The sequence below is a fragment of the Nicotiana tomentosiformis genome, chromosome 1 (genome assembly GCF_000390325.3).
Source record: "Nicotiana tomentosiformis chromosome 1, ASM39032v3, whole genome shotgun sequence".
NCBI lineage: Eukaryota > Viridiplantae > Streptophyta > Magnoliopsida > Solanales > Solanaceae > Nicotiana > Nicotiana tomentosiformis.
The window spans coordinates 70,779,624-70,799,432 of NC_090812.1; the positions used below are offsets into that span (position 1 = coordinate 70,779,624).

General features: G+C 38.0%; 1 protein-coding gene and 2 long non-coding RNA genes across 3 annotated transcripts; 2 read left to right on the plus strand and 1 right to left on the minus strand.

The window, feature by feature from the left end:
• Positions 1-549: 549 nt before the first annotated feature.
• Positions 550-2,837, minus strand: LOC104121291 (uncharacterized). The gene is made up of 3 exons (XR_691890.4): positions 2,682-2,837; positions 827-913; positions 550-714 (listed from the first exon to the last, which is right to left on the minus strand). It is a non-coding gene; the product is annotated as an uncharacterized lncRNA (long non-coding RNA).
• A 2,179-nt stretch (positions 2,838-5,016) lies between these two features.
• On the plus strand, positions 5,017-5,856 carry LOC138906774 (uncharacterized). Its single transcript, XM_070196366.1, has one exon. The coding sequence runs from the start codon at positions 5,017-5,019 to the stop codon at positions 5,854-5,856; it is 840 nt and encodes a 279-aa protein (XP_070052467.1).
• A 3,740-nt stretch (positions 5,857-9,596) lies between these two features.
• LOC138909076 (uncharacterized) lies at positions 9,597-10,904 on the plus strand. The gene is made up of 2 exons (XR_011415597.1): positions 9,597-9,732; positions 10,705-10,904. It is a non-coding gene; the product is annotated as an uncharacterized lncRNA (long non-coding RNA).
• Positions 10,905-19,809: the final 8,905 nt, after the last annotated feature.

Below are 19,809 nucleotides of genomic sequence, written 5' to 3' on the forward strand. Positions count from 1 at the left end.
GTAAACATGCAGAAGAAAGGTTTCCAACCAAACAAATGATCCCTTTTCTTAACAAATAATTTGGCACAAAGAGGATGCCCATTAACAGAAACTCTCTCAAGGATGGAAGAGGGGCACTGCTGATAGGAAAACAGAATTCCTTGATTTATATTGGGTGGTAAAAAAAAAAAAAATACCACTTTTTAGTTTATATACCTAAATCTAATCATCTTAGTATTAGTATACACTGCAGTTTGAGTACTAAGGATAATATTGTTGTGGTAGGGAGTGACAAATGATACTAAATGTTGTCTTTTCTAGCTGCTACAGAAACAAATGAGCACTTCTGCGTTTATTTATACTAAATGGTTGTGACTTAAGTAAAATAATGTCTTTTGTAAAATAAGGTAGTAGCAAAACCATTTGGCCCATTTAATTTAATTAAAGGCTGGAAATGATATAAAGCTGTATATGCTGAATTTTGTTGCTTACGGACAATTTTCTTCGGTCAAAAAAGATTGATGCTACTATGAATAGAAATGAAATCATGTGCCAAAACATATAGAGATCTTCAGAATATAAATCACTCCATAGAAATCATTTGTATTTATAACAATCATGAATGTAACTTACACATATTTCTTTTGCCTCCTCATTTACATATGATCCATCATTTTTAGTATGTGTAGCAAGATAAAGTTGTGCTCGTCCAGGCTTTCTCCCTGTCTCAGCCATCTATGTATGAAAATAAAAATAAGTCAGAATAGTTTAATTAAAAAAAATAATAATAGATACAATATCTAAAATTTAAATAGTAAAGTAAGGTAAATAATGTGACATCTTTTACCATTTCAGCCCTTCTTCTAGAATTAGGTTTGGAGCCACCGGTGTGTGGAACTGTTTGTTTCTTCTAGAATAGTTTCTCCATGTGAATCTTTAATAAATAAAAATAAAAGCAAAAAAGTGAAGGTACCGGATATGGTATAGAGAGGTGTGAATAATTCATTATATTGAAAGATACTATTACTGTGAAACTAAGAACAACTTGACCATATGAAACAAGCGATTTAAGAATATAAAAATTGCATCATAGAATATAAAAAGCAGACTTTTACTGATAATTGTCATATGAACAAGCAGTTCAACATGATTAAACTTCTAAATTGCTTATATAAAAATTTCACATGGTTCCGAGAATTCTCACTATTCTTTTCTATTAAGTAATACAAATGCAAAATCTAAAAACTGATTTAAACCAAATAAATATTCCGTGGTATTCCTTGACTTTCTAATCCAAGATTTATCCATAGAAAAGTATTAACTTTCAAGTGCAGCTAATGAACCTTTCAGAATATAAAGAGAAAATATCAGTTCTCTATTATTAGAATGCAGAATATTAACTATGAAGTAATAAATACATACTAACAAAAGCCATATATAATCATCTACCAAACTTGAAAATCCCATAAGAAAGAATGCATTTGCATAGTCATAGTCATATCTCCCAACAATAATAAGTAGATTCAAAGACAAGTAAGTCAATAAACTATAAGTATCATGATAGAAAATATATTCACCGTAAGACAAAGTATATTATTTCTGCTGATATGCATTTTCAAGTGATTGGTCAATAATGGTGTATTTTGTTTCTTCTTTTATCATCATTCGACAGTATAAATATATATATTTGTAATTATTTCGAAGCCACTTGAAGTATGAGTAATCTATAGGTCAACATAGTCTTTATCTGCCTCTTTATATATAAACTGGACAAATGAAGATCAGAAGCTATGGTTTCTTTCTAACAACATTCATTTTTATCTTCTTCATCACCCCATGTAGATAATTGACCAAAATAATCATTAAGGCCTCTTTTGAACTCAAGAAGAGCATCTCTCTCCTTTTCTATACACAGAGTCATTTCAAAAGCTGCTTGTAAGAGCAGTAAAGACAAAGTAACAAAGGAAATGAGCTGAACTCGGATATTCCCTTTTGCCCATTGTTCAAGAAGCAACTAAATGTTATGTGTTTTTTTTTTGTTGAAATATTTAGCTTATATATATATAATTCTTGACTATCCAAGTAGTAAGTTGTTTTCAAAACTAATTAAAAGATTAGAAAAAGACTCTTCAGGAATAAATTATACAACAGATTTTATTAAATACTTGACATAAGAAACAAGTGGCCCCACCTTGAGAAGAAAAAGATCAAAGGAGAAATGATTTATTACATATGATTTTCTCCCATTTTGACTAGTAAGCATAAGCAAGTAGCAGTACTGGAGATTGAGTCAAAGAAGACGGGCTAGTTGAGTTTTGTACCAAAATATACTAATAAGAAAAGAAAAATGAGAGAGGCAGTGGAATTAAAATTCTAAGTTTGTCCAAGGTCAGAGTCACAGCAGCAAATATACAATGCAGAGGAAGAGAGGCAAAGAAAAATTCATACATATCGACCATTAAGGCCTGCAAAAAAACAAAAGTACACAAAAATTCCTGCAGAGAGATCGACCATTAAACCCAAAAGTACAAAGAAAGCAAGGAAAAAGTACACAAAAATTCATACAAATCGACCATTTAATATACACAAAAATTCAATATCAAACACCATTTAATCATACAGATCGACCAAAATACACATAAAAATTTAAAATTAACAGAAAACCCATGAGGGGAATAAGGAAAGAAAGAGAAAAATCAAACCTGGGAGGTGTAAAAGCGATGGCGATTGAAGAGGAAAAGAGAAGTTAGAAGAAGAAGAAGAAGGAGACAGTGTATTTTGTTGTTGTGTGGCGAAAGTTTCTAGGGCGAAAAAGATTGGGAAAAAAATGGAGGGAGTGTGAAATAAATTACCCGCTATTATTTTAGGGTTGCGGATCCGTAAATTGTATATAATTTTGTGGGGGCTAATATTTTGCCGCAAAATTATGCAAATTGCGGAGGTTACTTATACCCTCCGTAAAGAAACCTCCGCAATTTACCCTTTTTTTGTAGTGAAAGTTGGTACTGAGTCTGGGATCACTCCCCTTAATTGGTTTGATAATTTATTATGTCCTTTATCTGTTTAATCTAATACAATTTATTATTTGTATTGAATTAATCCACGTATCCTTAAAACCACATATAAATTTAATTGTTATCCGTTTTTTAGGGTAAACAGTTTGGCGCCCACTGTGGGGCTAAGGATAATAGTGGTAATTTGATACAAATTTTCATAACACACTTTATTTTACACTTATTCTTTGAGCTACTAATTTCAGGTGTCAAATTCCCAATTTGCCCATTTGAATGTTGATATTGAATCCAGCCACCATGGAAAGAACAACAATGTGGTGCCCAGCAACGAGGTACCCCCATGTTGACCCCAACGGAGTTCCAGCCGCGGACCCGATCGATGCTAACTCATATGTGGTTATCAAAGCAAATTTGCCAACCGACCCCAAAAATAACATTCACGGGGGAACCCGATCGATAGCCCGGAGTACATACGACGCCGAAGGCGATGGGATCAACTTGCGGGTGATCTTAGAAATGTTACAAGCTCAACAGGCAGCGATAGTCCAGTTGCAGAACCAGAGCCGCGCCCCCAACAGAGTTGAGCCCGAATCGTCCTGGGAAAACACTCACAAAAATGAACCAGTCACACAAAAATCGAGTGAGGCTGAACCCGGGACCAACCCCGAGATAATAAAGATGCTCGTGAAACTGACGAAACGGGTGGAATCGGGAGAGAAGAAAATCGAAGCCAACGACAAAAAAGTGAAGACTTATGACTCCAGGGTCGATCAAATCCCAGGAGCACCACCGATACTGAAAGGCCTGGACACCAAAAAGTTTGTCCAAAAGCCTTTCCCTCCGAGCGTAGCTCCGAAGCCGATCCCGAAGAAGTTTCGTATGCCCGAAATTCTGATGTATAATGGAACGACTGATCCAAACGAACATGTGACCTCCTATATGTGTGCTATCAAGGGGAATTGTAGGCCCAAGTAAGGTTTGGTTTGATGATTGACAAAGAAACTCAAGCATGAACCAGGTCCATACACAGTGTACACGGACACGGGCAGAATTCGGGAATAAGGCATACACGTGAATGAGATAAACTTAAGTGGTTATATCAGATATTTTCTGAACGAAAAGGTTGCATAATTGATAAGGAGAAGGACTCCTTACTCGAGAGAACTCTATCCTATATAAGGGAGAAGTTAGAAGTTAAAGATAACTAGAACTTTTCCACCGAGTATAGCATTAGAACTCTAGTTATTTTCTATTCTACTAACTCTATAAATTTCATGATGTTCTCATTTTACAAGTACGCACAAACGCTAAAGTTAAACGTGAGTTGAGAGAAAAATAGCATGGCATTTTGAAAACAATTCTTGTGTGATTCAAGTGTGCGAACCTGAAGCTACATGGACCAGATAGAAGAACCATTTCCAAGTGTCTGTCTTTTACTCTAGTTTCATTGTAGTAGGTGTTTCAAATTGTACCTTTCAGCTTTATCTAGAAGTAATTATACTAGGTATTTTGAGTGTTATAGTCAAGTTAGAAGTAACTTGAAGTTGTCGCAATAGCTAGAGACTGGTTGCCACAAAGGGATTAGAGGTAATCCTTAGGTTTACAAAGAGTTTTGTAAATGTTGTTTTGGCTTAGTGATTTAGTGAAGTGTTGGAGAAAATCCTACTGAGTAGTAGGTCATGGTTTTTTTCACCTTTTGAGCCAGGTATTTTCTACGTAAAATACTTGTGTTCTTTACTTTTCGTATTTACTATTCCGCAATAGTAGTATAAGGAACAAATAGACGAACCAAGTCCTTCTATAATCTGTGCATGCAAAAAATTGGACACCACACAAATCACTCCCCCTCTTGTGTGGTATTGAAGTATAAAATATTAATTGGTATCAGAGTAGGTTATCCTTGAAGTGACTTACACCTTAGGAGAAGATTAACATGAGTGCACCACCTGGAAACTGAAAAGGGAAATTCACTGCGAGGCCACCACTCTTTAATGGCCAGTACTACTCTTGGTGGAAAAACAGGATGAGAGATCACATTATAGGAGAGGACTATGAGCTATGGGACATTGTCACCGATAGTCCACCGGATACCTTGAAGAAAAATGCTAAAGGAGTAGATGTGCCAAAGACAAGAGCGGATTGCACTGCTGAGGACTTGAAGAAGTGGGAGAAGAATGTTAAAGCCAAGAAATGGCTTGTTTGTGGACTTGGACCAGATGAGTACATCAGAATCCAAAGTTGTACCAGTGCTAAAGAAATTTGGGACACACTGCAAGTGGCTCACGAAGGAACACCTCAGGTAAAGAGATCCAGAGGAACTCTACTGTACTCTCAGTATGAGAACTTTGCCATGAAGAAAGGAGAAACCATTCAAGAGATGTACACAAGGTTTACTACACTGACAAATGAGCTAAAATCTCTTGGAAGGATTATTCCTGAAGAAGATAGAGTCGAGAAGATACTGACTAGGGTTTTGCCTATCACTTGGGTGAGCAAAATCAATGTCATCCAAGAATCAAAGAATATTGCCACTCTCTCACTAGATGAATTAATTGGAAATGTCACTACCTATGAACTTAGGATACAAACCATGAAGATGGATGTACCTAAGAAGGATAGAAGCTTGGCACTCAGAATCATTGAAGGTTCTGATCTGGAAGATGATAAAATGGCTATGATCACCAAGGACTTTAAGAAGTACATGAGGAGAGGAAAGGGTTCTTCAAAAAGTGAAAGCTATAACAAGTCAAAAACTCATGAGAAGCAAACCAATAATGGCTGCTACAAGTGTGGAAAGACTGATCACCACATGATCAACTGTCCTCTATGGGAAATTGAATGGAAGAAGGAAAGAGCTAAATGAAGGAACATGAAGAAGGAACAAGTTTAACCAAAGAAAAGCAACAACAAAGGATCAACCAAGGCCATGGTCACTGCTTGGAGCGAAAGCTCTAATGATAGCTTAGATGATGATGATGAGGATGAACGAGCACTTATGGCCATTGGAGAATCTGATGAAGAAACTGAGGTAAGTGTCATTCATCTCAGAAACAAGATTAAATTTTTGTCTAAATAAAGGTTATCTGAGTTACTACTGGAGCTAATTGATGAATCTGAGGATGTAAATAATGAAAAGGAACAGTTGTCTAAAGAATGTGTGATTTTGAAGGCTAAGTTCAAAAATCTGGAACTTAGGGTTTGTGAAACTGTAAGTGAAAATACTGTGTTAAAGAAACAGGTTCATGCACTTGAGTCAACTATCCTATAGCTTAGATCTGATAAACTAAAATTGAAACTAGGAAGAAGCAAAAATACAGCCGATCACATACAACTCACTTTAGAAGAAAATATAGGGAAAATGAAGGATGTGTTGTATAAGAGAGATGAACAGGTAAGAATTCTAAAGGAGGATCTAAGCAAGGTCAAGCATGAGCTAGACAGAACCTGTAAATGGAACAGGTCCTCTGATGCACTTTCATGGCTACAGGAACACCATAGTAGCAACAGAATATGACATGGCTTTAGGAACTCGGTACCTAAGTGGGATCCCAAAAGCAAGTACCTCACACTTCCTGAGAACAAGATTTGCACACACTGTGGTAAAACAAGTCACTATAAAAGTGAATGCACTAGAAAATAAAAGGCAAGTCAAAAGAATAAAGAATTTGTTCAAGGGAAGAATAGGCTACCAAGTTGGGCTAAAAAGAATCTGATTCATCCTTAAGCCTATAGAAAGGGACCCAAACTAGTTTGGGATCCTAAGACTAACCCCTGATTTCCTTTTGCAGGTCCAAGTGAAGGGGAGCAGCCAAATATGGTACATGGATAGTGGCTACTCAAAGCACATGACAGGAAGCAAGAACCAGTTCCTTTCACTTGAGGACCTTAAAGGAGGTAATGTCTCCTTTGGAAATAGAAAGAAAGGTGAGATCATTGGGGTTGGAAAGGTAGGTTAGACTGATTCTTACTCTATTGAGAATGTCTACTTGATAGAAGGACATGAAGTACAGTCTAATAAGTGTATCACAATTGTGTGATAGAGGTAACATGATAGCATTCACCTCTACAAAATGCTTTGTGATTAATCTTACCACTAACTAGATAGTTTTGCAGGAAAAAAGAGTGAACAACATATATGTTGTGGATCTGTCCACACTTTCATATAATGAACTTACTTGCTTAAGTGTGTTGGATAATGATCTCCTCCTTTGGCACAAGAGACTTGGACATGCCAGTCTAAGTCAACTCAATAAACTAGTCTCCAAAGACTTGGTGATAAGGCTGCCTAACATTAAATTCAAGGAAGATAAAGTTTGTAAGGCTTATGCAAGGGGGACCAGGTAAGATAATCTTTCAAAAGCAAGAAAGTGGTAAGCACCACCAGGACGATGGAACTGGTCCATATGGATCTTTGTGGACCAATGAGAACATTGAGCAAAGGTGGTAAGAGATATGTTATGGTGCATGTTGATGATTACTCTATGTTTACTTGGACATTGTTTTTAACATCTAAAGATGAAGCATTTGACATGTTCACTTTTTTTGTTAGAAAAACATAGAAACAACTAGGTAATCAACTTGCATCAATTAGGCCTGAGCATGGTACTAAATTTGAGAATGCTAAATTTGCTGAATTGAATTTTATGATGAGCATGCATAAATCATAAATTTTCTGCTCCTAGTACTCCCCAACAAAATGGAGTAGTTGAAAGAAAGAATAGGACATTGGAAGATATGGCTAGGACTATGCTTCTTTCTAGTAAACTGCCCATAGTTTCTGGGCAGAAGCTGTGAACACTACATGCTACATCATAAATAGGTGCATGACTAGACCTCTTATTGAGAAGACTCCCTATGAGTTACTTAAAGGTAGAAAGCCAAATATATCCCATCTTAGGGCATTTGGATGCAAGTGCTTTGCGCACAATAATGGTAAAGACTCCCTAGGTAAGTTTGATCGCATAAGTGATGAGGGAGTATTCTTGGGATATTTTTCACATAGTAAAGCTTATAAGATTTATAACAAAAGAACTATGTGTGTAGAAGAAAGTGTACATGTGGTTTTTGACTAAACTAACATTCTTTTTGAGAGGTAGGAACATGATGATGAAGCAATTGGGCTGGTAAGAAACTCAAATGAAACCACAACCCAAACTGAAGTTGCACCAGAGGAAGGAACAACTAATGGAGTAAGTCCTTTCACCCAGGGCAACTTGACAGGGGGAATTGAACAAAGAGGAACTGATCCTCAAACCTCGAGGGAACCTGTCCATGAACCGGTTCCTCAACAACAAAATATTGAAGGAACATTTAGGGGAAACCAGCTGGTTGTGTAACCTTACAAGTATAAAAGTTCTCATCCCATTGAGAACATAATTTCTGATCCAACCTCTGGAATCAAAATCAGATCTTCCTTGAAGAATCTTTGTGCCTTTGATGCTTTTTTTATCTCTTATTGAACCTAAAAATATTGTTGAGGCTTTGTAGGATGCATACTGGGTGAATGCAATAAAGATGAACTCAACCAATTTGAAAGAAGTCAAGTTTGGCATCTGGTACCAAGACCCAAGGACAGATCAGTAATTGGCACAAAATGGATCTTCAGAAACAAACTTGATGAAGATGGAGCAGTTACAAGAAACAAAGCAAGATTGGTGGTTCGGGGATATAGTCAAGAGGGGGGCATAGACTATGATGAGACCTTTCCTCCAGTTGCAAGATTGGAAGCAATTAGACTCCTTATAGCCTTTGCTGCTTATATGGAATTCACTCTCCATCAGATGGATATCAAGAGTGCCTTCCTCAATGGCTATCTAAAGGAGGAAGTGTTTGTCAAGCAAACTCTGGGATTTGAAAGCAAGGAATGTCCTGATCATGTGTACAAGCTTGACAAGGAACTTTATGGGCTCAAGCAAACTCCAAGAGCATGGAATGAAAGATTATCAAAATTCTTGCTTGAGCATGGCTACAAGAGAGGTAAAATTGACAATACTTTATGTAACGACCCAACCGGTCGTTTCGACTTTTAGAACCCTGTTTCCCTAAATAAAACTCCCCGAATATGTTTTTAATGATTTATGACTTGCGGGGATGGTTGAAATTTCAAGCTCATTTCTTATGAGTCAGTGAGAGTAATTCTAATAGTTGTTTCAAGTTGTTATGGTTGGATAATTGATTTCATAAACTCTAGTTCATGGCATGAATAGTGTTCTTGAGAAAATAAGGGAAAGATAAATAGTGTTCTTAGAAATGAAATTAAAGGATGCAATGAACTTATGGAATCATATTCTAGCTTAGTTGAAAGTATTCAACTAAGTAATCACCAAATTGAATGTTTTGAAAATGTTGGTTAAGAAAGACGATGAATAGTAATTTGGCGGTGTTGGAGAATTAATGTAGTATCATTGATGACTTCAAATGGGTATTGAATGATAAGAGTGGAGTTGAATGTGATAGTAAGTGAACCTATTAGACGATTTGAGCTGGAGGCTTGTAGCCAACTTGAGAGCCATAAATAGATATTGATAAATATTTTTGAGTCATACTTTGATTGTAATTGGGATTGTAATTGTAGATATCAATTTCTTGGTGGCGTATGAGTATTTTACTCAATGTTACGATGTCAGAGGAGGATTAAAAGCTTGTGAATGTTAATAAAGCGAAAGCGAGTTTTGGAGCGTTGGGCATCGGTCGAGTTATTTGAAAAGCTTGGGAGCCGGCTATGGAACTTCGGAGCGAGGTAAGTCTCTTGTCTAATCTTGTGAGGGGGAAATTACCCCATAGGTGATTAAATTAGTAGTGGTTGTTAATTGTGGGAGATACGTACGCACGAGGTGACGAGAGTCCGTGCATAGCTACTATTAATGCTAAAGTCCGGGTAGTTTAGGACACAAAGCATGAATTACTTGTGTAAATTATATTCTTTATTTAATTGAATTATTTTATATATAAATTGTGAATTGTTAGGAAATATAATAAAGATGAAAATTTCATATGCTTAATTTTCTGTTTAAATTAATTGACTGTTTAAAGAAATTATTCATCCTCCCGAATTTATCTTATAATGAATATACTCTCCTTCCGGAGGTACATAAAAAAATGTCCTCCTTTCTTGTGGGGCAGGCCGAATGCCTCGGCAGGATAGATGCATCTATGGATCGTGTCGCACGTCCCTCGGCAGTGTACACGAAACTCTGGATCGGGTCGTACGATCTCGACAGAAATCGTGCTTAATAATAATAATAATTACACGATACTTGGACAGTTTATTATAGCTTGTAAAGCTATTTGATAAATTGAAAATTTATTGAAATTGAATTGCAACTTGTAAAGCTATTTGATAAATTGGAAATTTATTGAAATTGAATTGCAGCTTGTAAGCTATTTGATACATTGGAATTTTTATTGAAATTGAAGGATTTAATTAATAGATTAGAAATTATTTGAATTGAAGGAATTTAATTAATATATTGAGAATTATTGGAATTGAAGGAATTTAATTACCTCTGCTGGTACAATAAAATTATTGTTAACTCTGTGAATCACGTTGATATAAATATTTCTATTTTCATGATTATTTAATATTATTGACCCATAGTGAGTGTCATAGTCGGCCATCTCGTCTCTACCTCTTCGAGATTAGGCTTGATACTTACTGGGTACACCTTTTTTTTGTACTCATACTGCACTTGCTGCACATTTTATTATGCAGGTACATATATGTATAGCGGCCTTGTGGGCGCAGAGGTGTGGTTAATAATTGTGGGGACATAGGTGAGCTGCATTCTATATTACGATCCGCAACTAATAGAGTCTCCTTCAGAGTTATTATATTTTTCTGTCTAATTTGTATTCTAGACAGATGCTGTATTTTATTTTAATTCCCTAGTAAATGCTCATGCACTTGTGACACCGAGTTTTGGGATGATTATGGGTTGCACTGTATTGAAAATTTTTAAAGATGTTAGTACGTATTTGGTAAATGTCATCTTCTGCTATTTAATTGAGGGGAACAACTATGACTTCAAAAATATTAAAATGAGAATTTATTTAGTATTTATTGTTGGCTTGTCTGACAGCGGTGTCCGATGCCATCACGACCTATAGGTGAAATTGGGTCATGACACTTTATTCTTGAAAGAAAAAGGTAAAGATCTCTTGGTAGTTCAGATATATGTTGATGATATAACCTTTGGAGCAACTACTGATAAGTTAAGTAAAGAATTTGCTAAACTAATGGGGAGTGAATTTGAAATGAGTATGATGGGTGAGCTTATTTTTTTTAGTCTTACAAATTAAACAAAATTCAAATGGAACTATGATCCATCAGCAGAAGTATGTAAAATAGTTGTTTAAAAGGTTTAAAATAGAAGATTCCAAAGAAATTGACACTCCTATAGCAACATCCACAAAATTGGACGTAGATGAAACTGGTTCATTTGTTGATCAGAAGCTGTATAGGGGAATGATTGGCTCTTTGTTATATCTCACTACTATCAAACCTAATATTATTTTCAGTATAGGCCTTTGTGCTAGATTTCAGGAAAATCCAAAGGAGTCTCACTTGACTGTTGTCAAGAGGATCTTGAGATACCTAAAAGGCACCACTGACCTTTGTCTATGGTATCTAAACGATAGTAATTTTAACCTAGTGGGATATGCTGATGCTGATTATGCAGGTTTTCTTGTGGATAGAAAGAGCACCTCAGGTATGGCACACTTTCTTGGCTCATGTCTTGTATCTTGGGCCACCAAAAAGCAAAATTATGCGGCCTTATCTACTGCCCAAGCTGTGTATGTTGTTGTTGCTTCATGTTGTGCTCAATTGTTGTGGATTAAACAGCAATTAATGGATTTTGGAATTGATGTAGGTTGTGTCCCTATCTTTTGTAATAACACTAGTGCAATTAGTATGATCAAGAACCCGGTTCATCACAAAAGAACTAAGCACATAGATGTTAGGCATCACTTTTTAAGGGACAACTATGAAAAGGGTTTGATCACTATGGAATTTTATGCTACTGACAAGCAAATAGCTGACATCTTCACAAAAGATGTGAAAGGAATATGTTAGAATTAGGGATGATTAAGATCACCTAAAAGGAACCAGTTCTAACTCAAAATTGGTTAGAAAATATGTGAATTTTGTACATAATTAGATTAGATTTTGCTCAGTCTCATACTTTCATCAGTACACTCTTGTGTCATGTGCTAAAATGTCTCATTAATCTCTAATGATATTATCTTTATTTTTATGGAAAATTCAGACTTACATAAAAGATTTCTCAGTGAAGAACCTGGTTCATCAAGATTACATGGTACGTACTCTCCACTCTGCATATTTTGGAATAATTATATTTGGATCATGATCAAAAGGAGAATCCCATTTAATCTTAACTTCCTTGATCTTTTCCGTTATGAAATGAACCAGTTTCACCCAAAGAGAGTCCCAAAATGCAATAAGTGCCTAGATTCTAGGGAGAGTCCTCAACATCTTTTCAAATTGACTCCCAGTTTGATTAGACTCCTTAGCTTCTGAAAAAGTTGTCGTTGCCCAATCAAGTTATCCCTCTTTACATTAATTTGGCCTTAGTCGCTTCTTCACTTCTAATTTACAACCGCCAAATAATTCTCTCTATCTTCTCTCATCTTCTAAACACAACCAATCATCTTTTCTCATCCTCTAACCATCAATGGCTAACATCTCTGAAAATCCCTCATCACCACCCAAAGAATCCACACCCACTTCTTCAACCACACCCTTAACCACACCTATCTCTAAGAAAGGAATATTCAAGATGCTTGCTCGCAAAGTAGTGATGGATAAGAATAAATCAAAAAAATCAATGATCAACTGAAGGCAAGTCAGACAGATAAACTCCAAAAATCTGAAGATTCTTTCAAATCTGCAACTGAGGGGGAAGAAACTGTTTCATCTAAAAAAGAGCAGGTAACATATGGTCCAAAAATTATATCTGAGACTATCTCTAAGGTTGCTGAAAATCTGGAAAATAGATTTGTTTTGGTAGGAACTATGGCTGGGGTTGAAACAACTGAGTCTAGGAAATTGGGTTGTAAAAATAAAAATAAAAAAGAAAATGAGAGTGAGGGTGCTCAAGGCGATGTGAGGAGAATAGAAAAAGAAGTGGCTGAATCTTCACCCACTCCTATTGGTTTGGTTGAAGAAACATGAGCTATGGTAGTATGGAGTGAGGAATCTGCTGGAGAAGAAGAAAAAATGAGAGAAAAGGGGGAAGTGGGTCTGGAGAAGCTGTTGAGGGGTTAGTTAGATTTGGGAAGAATGTTCAAGAACTTGTTCCATCAGTACATGAACCCCTTGAAGATCTACTGAAACGTGTGTCTCACAGCTATAATCCAAAAAGGAAGAAGAGTTCAGGAGTTAAAATCCTTGGAACTGCTAGGGCAAATAAGAAGAGAAAGGTTGCCTCTTCTATCCATGTAAAGACTCCTCCTACAAGAGGAAGAGTTACAAGGAGTCAGAAGAAGCAGAGTGAGGCAGAACTGGAAAAAGCCCTAAAAGAGAGTAAAAGAAAAGTTGTTGTAAAGGGAACGAAAAAAGTGTTTGAGCCTATTGAAGCACATTAAATTGAGGAGATGGACATGGTCCTTCATGATGAATAGAAGGCAGAAGAGGTGCAGGTTGTGACTCCAAAAGCAAAGAAAATCAAGACTTCCAAAAAGAAGTCTCATTTGAAAACAAAGTCAGCAGAACCTTCTACCTTGGCAAAAAGAATGAGGTCTGCCTTGAAGTCTAGAAAAGTAAAAGTAGTGGAGGAAGAAGAGAGTGAAAAATAAGAAGAATCTAATGCAGAGAAGGACAAGATGGTTATGTTTGAGAAAAAAACCATCTTGAAAGGTAGACTCCTCATGGACTTGGAGGAGGAAGACATGATGCTGCTGCTGAAAAAACTACAATTGCAGGGTTGGAAGGACATTGTCCTTTAGATGGATGGAAAGCTTGTCAGAACTGAGATTGTGGAGTTCATGAAAAATTGTGAGATAAAAAATGGCAGAGTCACCAGTGTGGTGAAGGGAGTGACTGTGAGCTTCGACGACAAAGAATTGGGAGAGATTCTGGGTGTACCTGCTGAAGGGTACAATGACTACAAAAAGCTCAAATGGCCAAGCCTAGAGAACCTCCCTACCTCCCTTGCCATTACAAGGAAGTTTGCTAACAATAAGTTAGAGCTAGAGGCCAAGGCTGTATATAAAAGTGAGATGAAGCCACCCCATAAAGTGTTGTTTGAATTTGTTAACAAGGTTGTGCTGTCCAGGCAAGAAAGAAGGCACATTACCACATTCATGGACCCGGTCCTTATGAAATGTCTGGATAGTGGGAGGCAAATCAATTGGCATGGGTTTATCATCCAACTTCTTGATAGGGTTCTAACTGCACCAAAACACATGTCATATCCTGTGGTTTCATTCTCACGGTTGTACTTGCTCACTTCAAGGTACCTCTTAAGAAATGGGAAGTTGGTAATAGCAAGGATCACTTTGGGGAAAACACTTTGACTGGATGTGACTATAAAGTCCACACTACTCCCAAAGAACCTGGTTCATCCAAGAAGGTACCTATAAATAGCAAAGTGCGAGCTTTGGTGCAAGAGAGTGGAGTTAAGGATGCTGAGATTGAGAGGATGAAGAAGATGCTGGCTGAAGTAGAAACTGAGAGGGATGCTATCAGGGATGAGCTTGCAAAGGAGAATGAGAAGAATGAAGGCATTCTTCATGATATGTTAAAGCTACTTCAGGCCAGAAACAAAGAAGCTGGTCCTTCCCAGTCTTGAAACCTTCCTAGCCTAGTTAGACAAACCAGTGACCCAGATGGAATTTCTTTTTGTTCTTTTTGCTCATGATCCAATATCTTTATTTTTCTTTTTTCTTTATGCTTTGTGGATGACTAGTATCATTGTTAATCAACTATTTTTGTGCTCTAATTATTTGTTGATGCTTATTAGATAGCTAATATCATTAGATTGATATATGATGCTTGACTCTATGATTGCATTTGAGGTAGCCTCAGTGGCCATGAGTAACATCTAGTAAAATTTGGTTATCTAACGTAATTATGCAACTTTTCAATGATGCCAAAAAGGGGAAGATAGGTTACACTTTTTACTTTGGACTGTGATGTTTATAACCTAATGAACCTGGTCCTTGATGATTAGTGACTCAAAAATAGAAAGTGTTCTAACATTGTGTTGATGTTGAGCTGAGTTGTAACGAGGCTTATACTTATGAAAAACAGAGAGTTTGTCATCATAAAAAATAGGGAATTTGTTGGCCCAAGTGAAGTTTGTTTTGATGATTAACAAAGAAACTCAAGCATGAACCAGGTCCATACACAGTGTACACAAACACAGGCAGAATTCGGGCACAAGGCATGCACGTGAAGGAGATAAGCTTAAGTGATTATATCTGATATCTCCTGAACAAAAAGGTTGCATAATTGATAAGGAGAAGGACTTCTTACTCGAGAGAACTCTATCCTAGATAAGGGAGGAGTTAGAAGTTAAAGATAACTAGAACTCTTCCACTATGGAAGAGTATAGCATTAGAACTCTAGTTATTTCCTATTGTACTAACTTTATAAATTGCAGGATGTTCTCATTTTCCAGATACATACAAACGCTAAAGTTAAACGTGAGTTGAGAGCAAAATAGCAAGGCATTTTGTAACAATTCTTGTGTGATTCTAGTGTGCGAACCTGAAGCTACATAAACTAGATAGAAGAACGAGTTCCAAGTATCTATCTTTTACTCTAGTTTCATTGTAGTAGGTGTTTCAAATTGTACCTTTTAGCTTTATCTAAAAGCAATTGTACTAGGTACTCTGAGTGTTGTATTCAAGTTAGAGGTAACTTGAAGTTATCGCAACAGCTAGTTGTTGGTTGCCACAAGGGGATTAGAGGTAATCCTTAGGTTTATAAAGCATTTTGTAAATACTGTTTTGGCTCAGTGATTTAGTGAAGTGTTGGGGAAAATCCTACTGAGTAGTGGGTCGTGGTTTTTTCACATTTTGAGCCAGGTGTTTTCCACGTAAAATACTTGTGTTCTTTACACTCCGTATTTACTATTCCACAACAGTAATATAAGGAACACATAGAAGAACCAGGTCCTATAATCTGTACACGCGAAAAATTGGACATCACACAAAACACCCCGTTTTTGTGTGGTATTAAAGTACAAAACATTAGGAATGTCTAGGAAGATGATGAAATCGAATCCGTTCTGTTGAAAAAGTTCGGAGAGACCTTGTCAAAAGGAGCTATGATATGGTATCACAACTTACCTCCTAAATCTATTGACTCGTTTGCTATGCTTGCAGATGCCTTTGTAAAAGCGCACGCTGGGGACATCAAGGTCGAGACCAGGAAGTCAGACCTTTTCAAGGTGAGAAAAAGAGATAACAAAATGCTCAGGGAATTTGTGTCAAGGTTTCAAATGGAATGGATGGATCTGCCCCCGGTCGTGGACGATTGGGACGTTCAGGCATTCACCCAAGAACTCAACTCCTAAAGCTCATTGGCTTCTCAATAGTTGAAGAAAAATTTGATAGAATACCTGGCGGTAACTAAGGCCAACATCCATAATAGGTACCAATCAAAAATCAATGTCGAAGACGATCAGCTCACGACCCCTTCCGGATCCGTTTATCCCGTCAGGACTAGTGATAGATCCAAAAAAGCCATTGATCATGAACCATGATCGAACAGAGATCAGTATCAACCATACAATGGAGATCGAAGGAGTAATGGGTCCGGACGCAACCCTGCAAAGATTGAAAGAAGAAGCGATCAAGGTCATAATAATCGGGGACTTATGAGGAAAAACGGTTTTGACAGACCCATCGGGTCCAAGGAAGCACCAAGGTTATTAGTGTACAACTTCAACGTCGATTTTGTCGGCATCATATCAGCCATCGGACGAATCAAATATACTAAGTGGCCTCAATCATAGTAATTTGATCCTGCCCAAAGGGAACCAACCTAATATGTAAATATCATGGCACTCACGACCACAAAACCGAAGACTTCCGGCAACTGAGAGAAGAAGTAGCCCAGTTATTCAATAACAGGACACCTCCGAGCGTTTCTGAGTGATCGAGCCAAAAATCACTTTAGGAATAGGGACTCCAATAAGCAAATCGAGCAAGAGGAACCTCAGCATGTCATTATCATAATCATCTAAGGAGTTAAAGTCCCCCAAGGGCCGATGTTAAAACGCACTAAAGTGTCCATTACAAGGGAAAAATGGACTCAAGATTACGTACATGAGGGAACCGTATCTTTCAAAGATGAGGACGCTGAAGGAACCGTATAGCCACACAATGATACATTAGTAATATCTATACTCATAAATAAATCTCGAGTTAAGCGTGTGTTAATTGATCCAAGTAACTCGGCTAATATCATAAGATTGAGGGTCGTGGAACAGCTAGGTCTGCAAGACAAAATAGTGCCCGCAGTTCGAGTTTTAAACGGATTTAACATGGCATGCGAGACCACTAAAGGGGAGATAACCCTGCCGGTAAACACCGCCGGAACCGTTCAGGAAACAAAGTTCTACGTGATCGAAGGAGATATGAGATACAATGCTCTATTCGGGAGGCCATGGATTCACAACATAAGGCAATACCCTCGACGCTACATCAGGCATTGAAATTCCCCAAATCGGGAGGAATCAAAACAGTTTACGGGGAGCAACCAGTAGCAAAATAAATGTTTGCAGTCGAGGAGGTGGTCTTGATATCCACACTCTCGACATCAAAGAACTTGAGTTCGGTCACCAAAGAAGAAACTAAATAGCAATCACCGACACCAGCGCTGACCGAACCAGAAAGGCACGAGACAGGCGAGGGCAACGATTATAGAGTCCCTGGGTCTTTCATAGCCCCTGATGATTCTGGTGCCACCAAGTCAACGGTCGAGGAGCTGGAGCAAGTCAGATTGATCGAGCACCTGTCCGATCGAAATGTATACCTGGACACGGGGCTAACTCCCGGGCTCAGGAAAAAACTCATTGAATTCCTTATCGCTAACATAGATTATTTCGTTTGACATGACGGGGATCCTGCCGAAAATAAATACCCACAAGCTAAGCTTGGATCTGAAGTTCCACTCGGTTAAACAAAAGAGGAGGCCTCAATCTGAAGTCAAGCAAGCATTCATCAAAGACGAGGTATCCAAATTCCTTAAAATAGGTTCCATCGGGAAGTTAAGTACCCGGATTGGTTAGCAAACGTAGTGGTAGTACCTAAAAAGGAAAATAAATTAAGGATGTGCATAGACTATAAAGACTTAAACAAGGCATGCCCTAAGGACTCTTTTCCTTTACCTAACATCGATCGCATGATCGATGCGATAGCCGGCCACGAGATACTCTGCTTTCTCGTCACCTATTCCGGGTACAACCAGATTCGGATGGACCTGGGCGATCAAGAAAAGACTTCCTTCATCACTAAATACGGAACCTATTGTTATAACGTAATGCCATTCAGGCTAAAAAATGTCGGTGCCACTTACCAACGCCTAGTAAATCGGATGTTCAAAGAACAAATAGGAAAATCAGTGGAGGATTACATTAACGACATGTTCGTTAAGTCCCTGCGAGCAGAGGACCATTTGGAATATTTGCAGGAAACCTTCAACAGACTGAAGGAAAAAAAATGAAGTTGAACCCGGAGAAATGCGAATTCAGAGTCGGGTCGGGGAAATTCCTCGGATTCATGGTGTCCAACCACGGGATCGAGATTAATCCCGATAAGATCCAGGCCATAGAAGACATCACCATGGTAGACAATATCAAGGTCGTCTAAAGGCTAACTGGGTGCATAGCCACCTTGGGTCAGTTTATTTTAAGTTCCTCCGATAAGAGCCATCGGTTCTTCTCATTATTGAAGAGGAAGAATAACTTCTCGTGGACCTCGGAGTGCCAACAAGCTTTGGAAGAACTCAAATAGTACCTTTCGAATCCACCTTTGCTTCACACTCCAAGTAGTTGTACCTGGGAGTCCTAGTCCAGGAAGAAGAAGGTATATAATTTCCTATTTATTATGTCAGCAGGACTCTAGGCGAGGCCTAAATGAGGTATCCTCACCTAGAGAAATTGGCGCTCGCTTTGCTAAGCGCCTCCAGGAAGTTAAGGCCCTATTTTCAATGCCATCCCATATGTGTCGTGACTACTTACACATTGAGGAACATAATGCAAAAACCCGAGCTCTCAGGACGATTGGCCAAATGGGCCGTGGAAATTATTGGGTACGATATTGAATATCGACCCCGAACCGCCATCTAATCTCAAATTTTGGCAGACTTCGTGGCCAACTTCACACCGGCCTTAATACCCGAAGTCGAAAAGGAATTGTTGTTAACCTCGAGGACCTCCTCGGGAATCTGGACCCTCTTTACGGACGGTGTCTCGAACGCAAAGGGGTCCGGACTCGGCATCGTATTGAAGACGCCCACGGGTAACGGAGTTAGACAATCTATTAGAACTGTGAAATTGACTAACAATGAGGTCGAGTAAGAGGCCATGATTGCAGGTCTCGAATTGGCTAAAAGCCTGGGGGCCGAAGTGATCGAAGCTAAATGCGATTCCCTCCTCGTGGTGAATCAAGTCAATGGGACATTCAAAGTAAAAGAGGAACGAATGCGAAGATACTTGGATAAACTACAGGTAATGCTACATCGATTCAAGGAATGGACCCTACAGCACGTGCCCCGGGATCAAAATAGCGAAGCCAATACTCTGGCTAACTTGGGTTCGTCGGTTGATGACTGTCACACCCTTTT

Excerpts from the sequence above, each read along its gene's own strand:
- LOC138906774 (XM_070196366.1), top strand. The coding sequence starts at position 5,017 with ATGAGAGATCACATTATAGGAGAGGACTATGAGCTATGGGACATTGTC.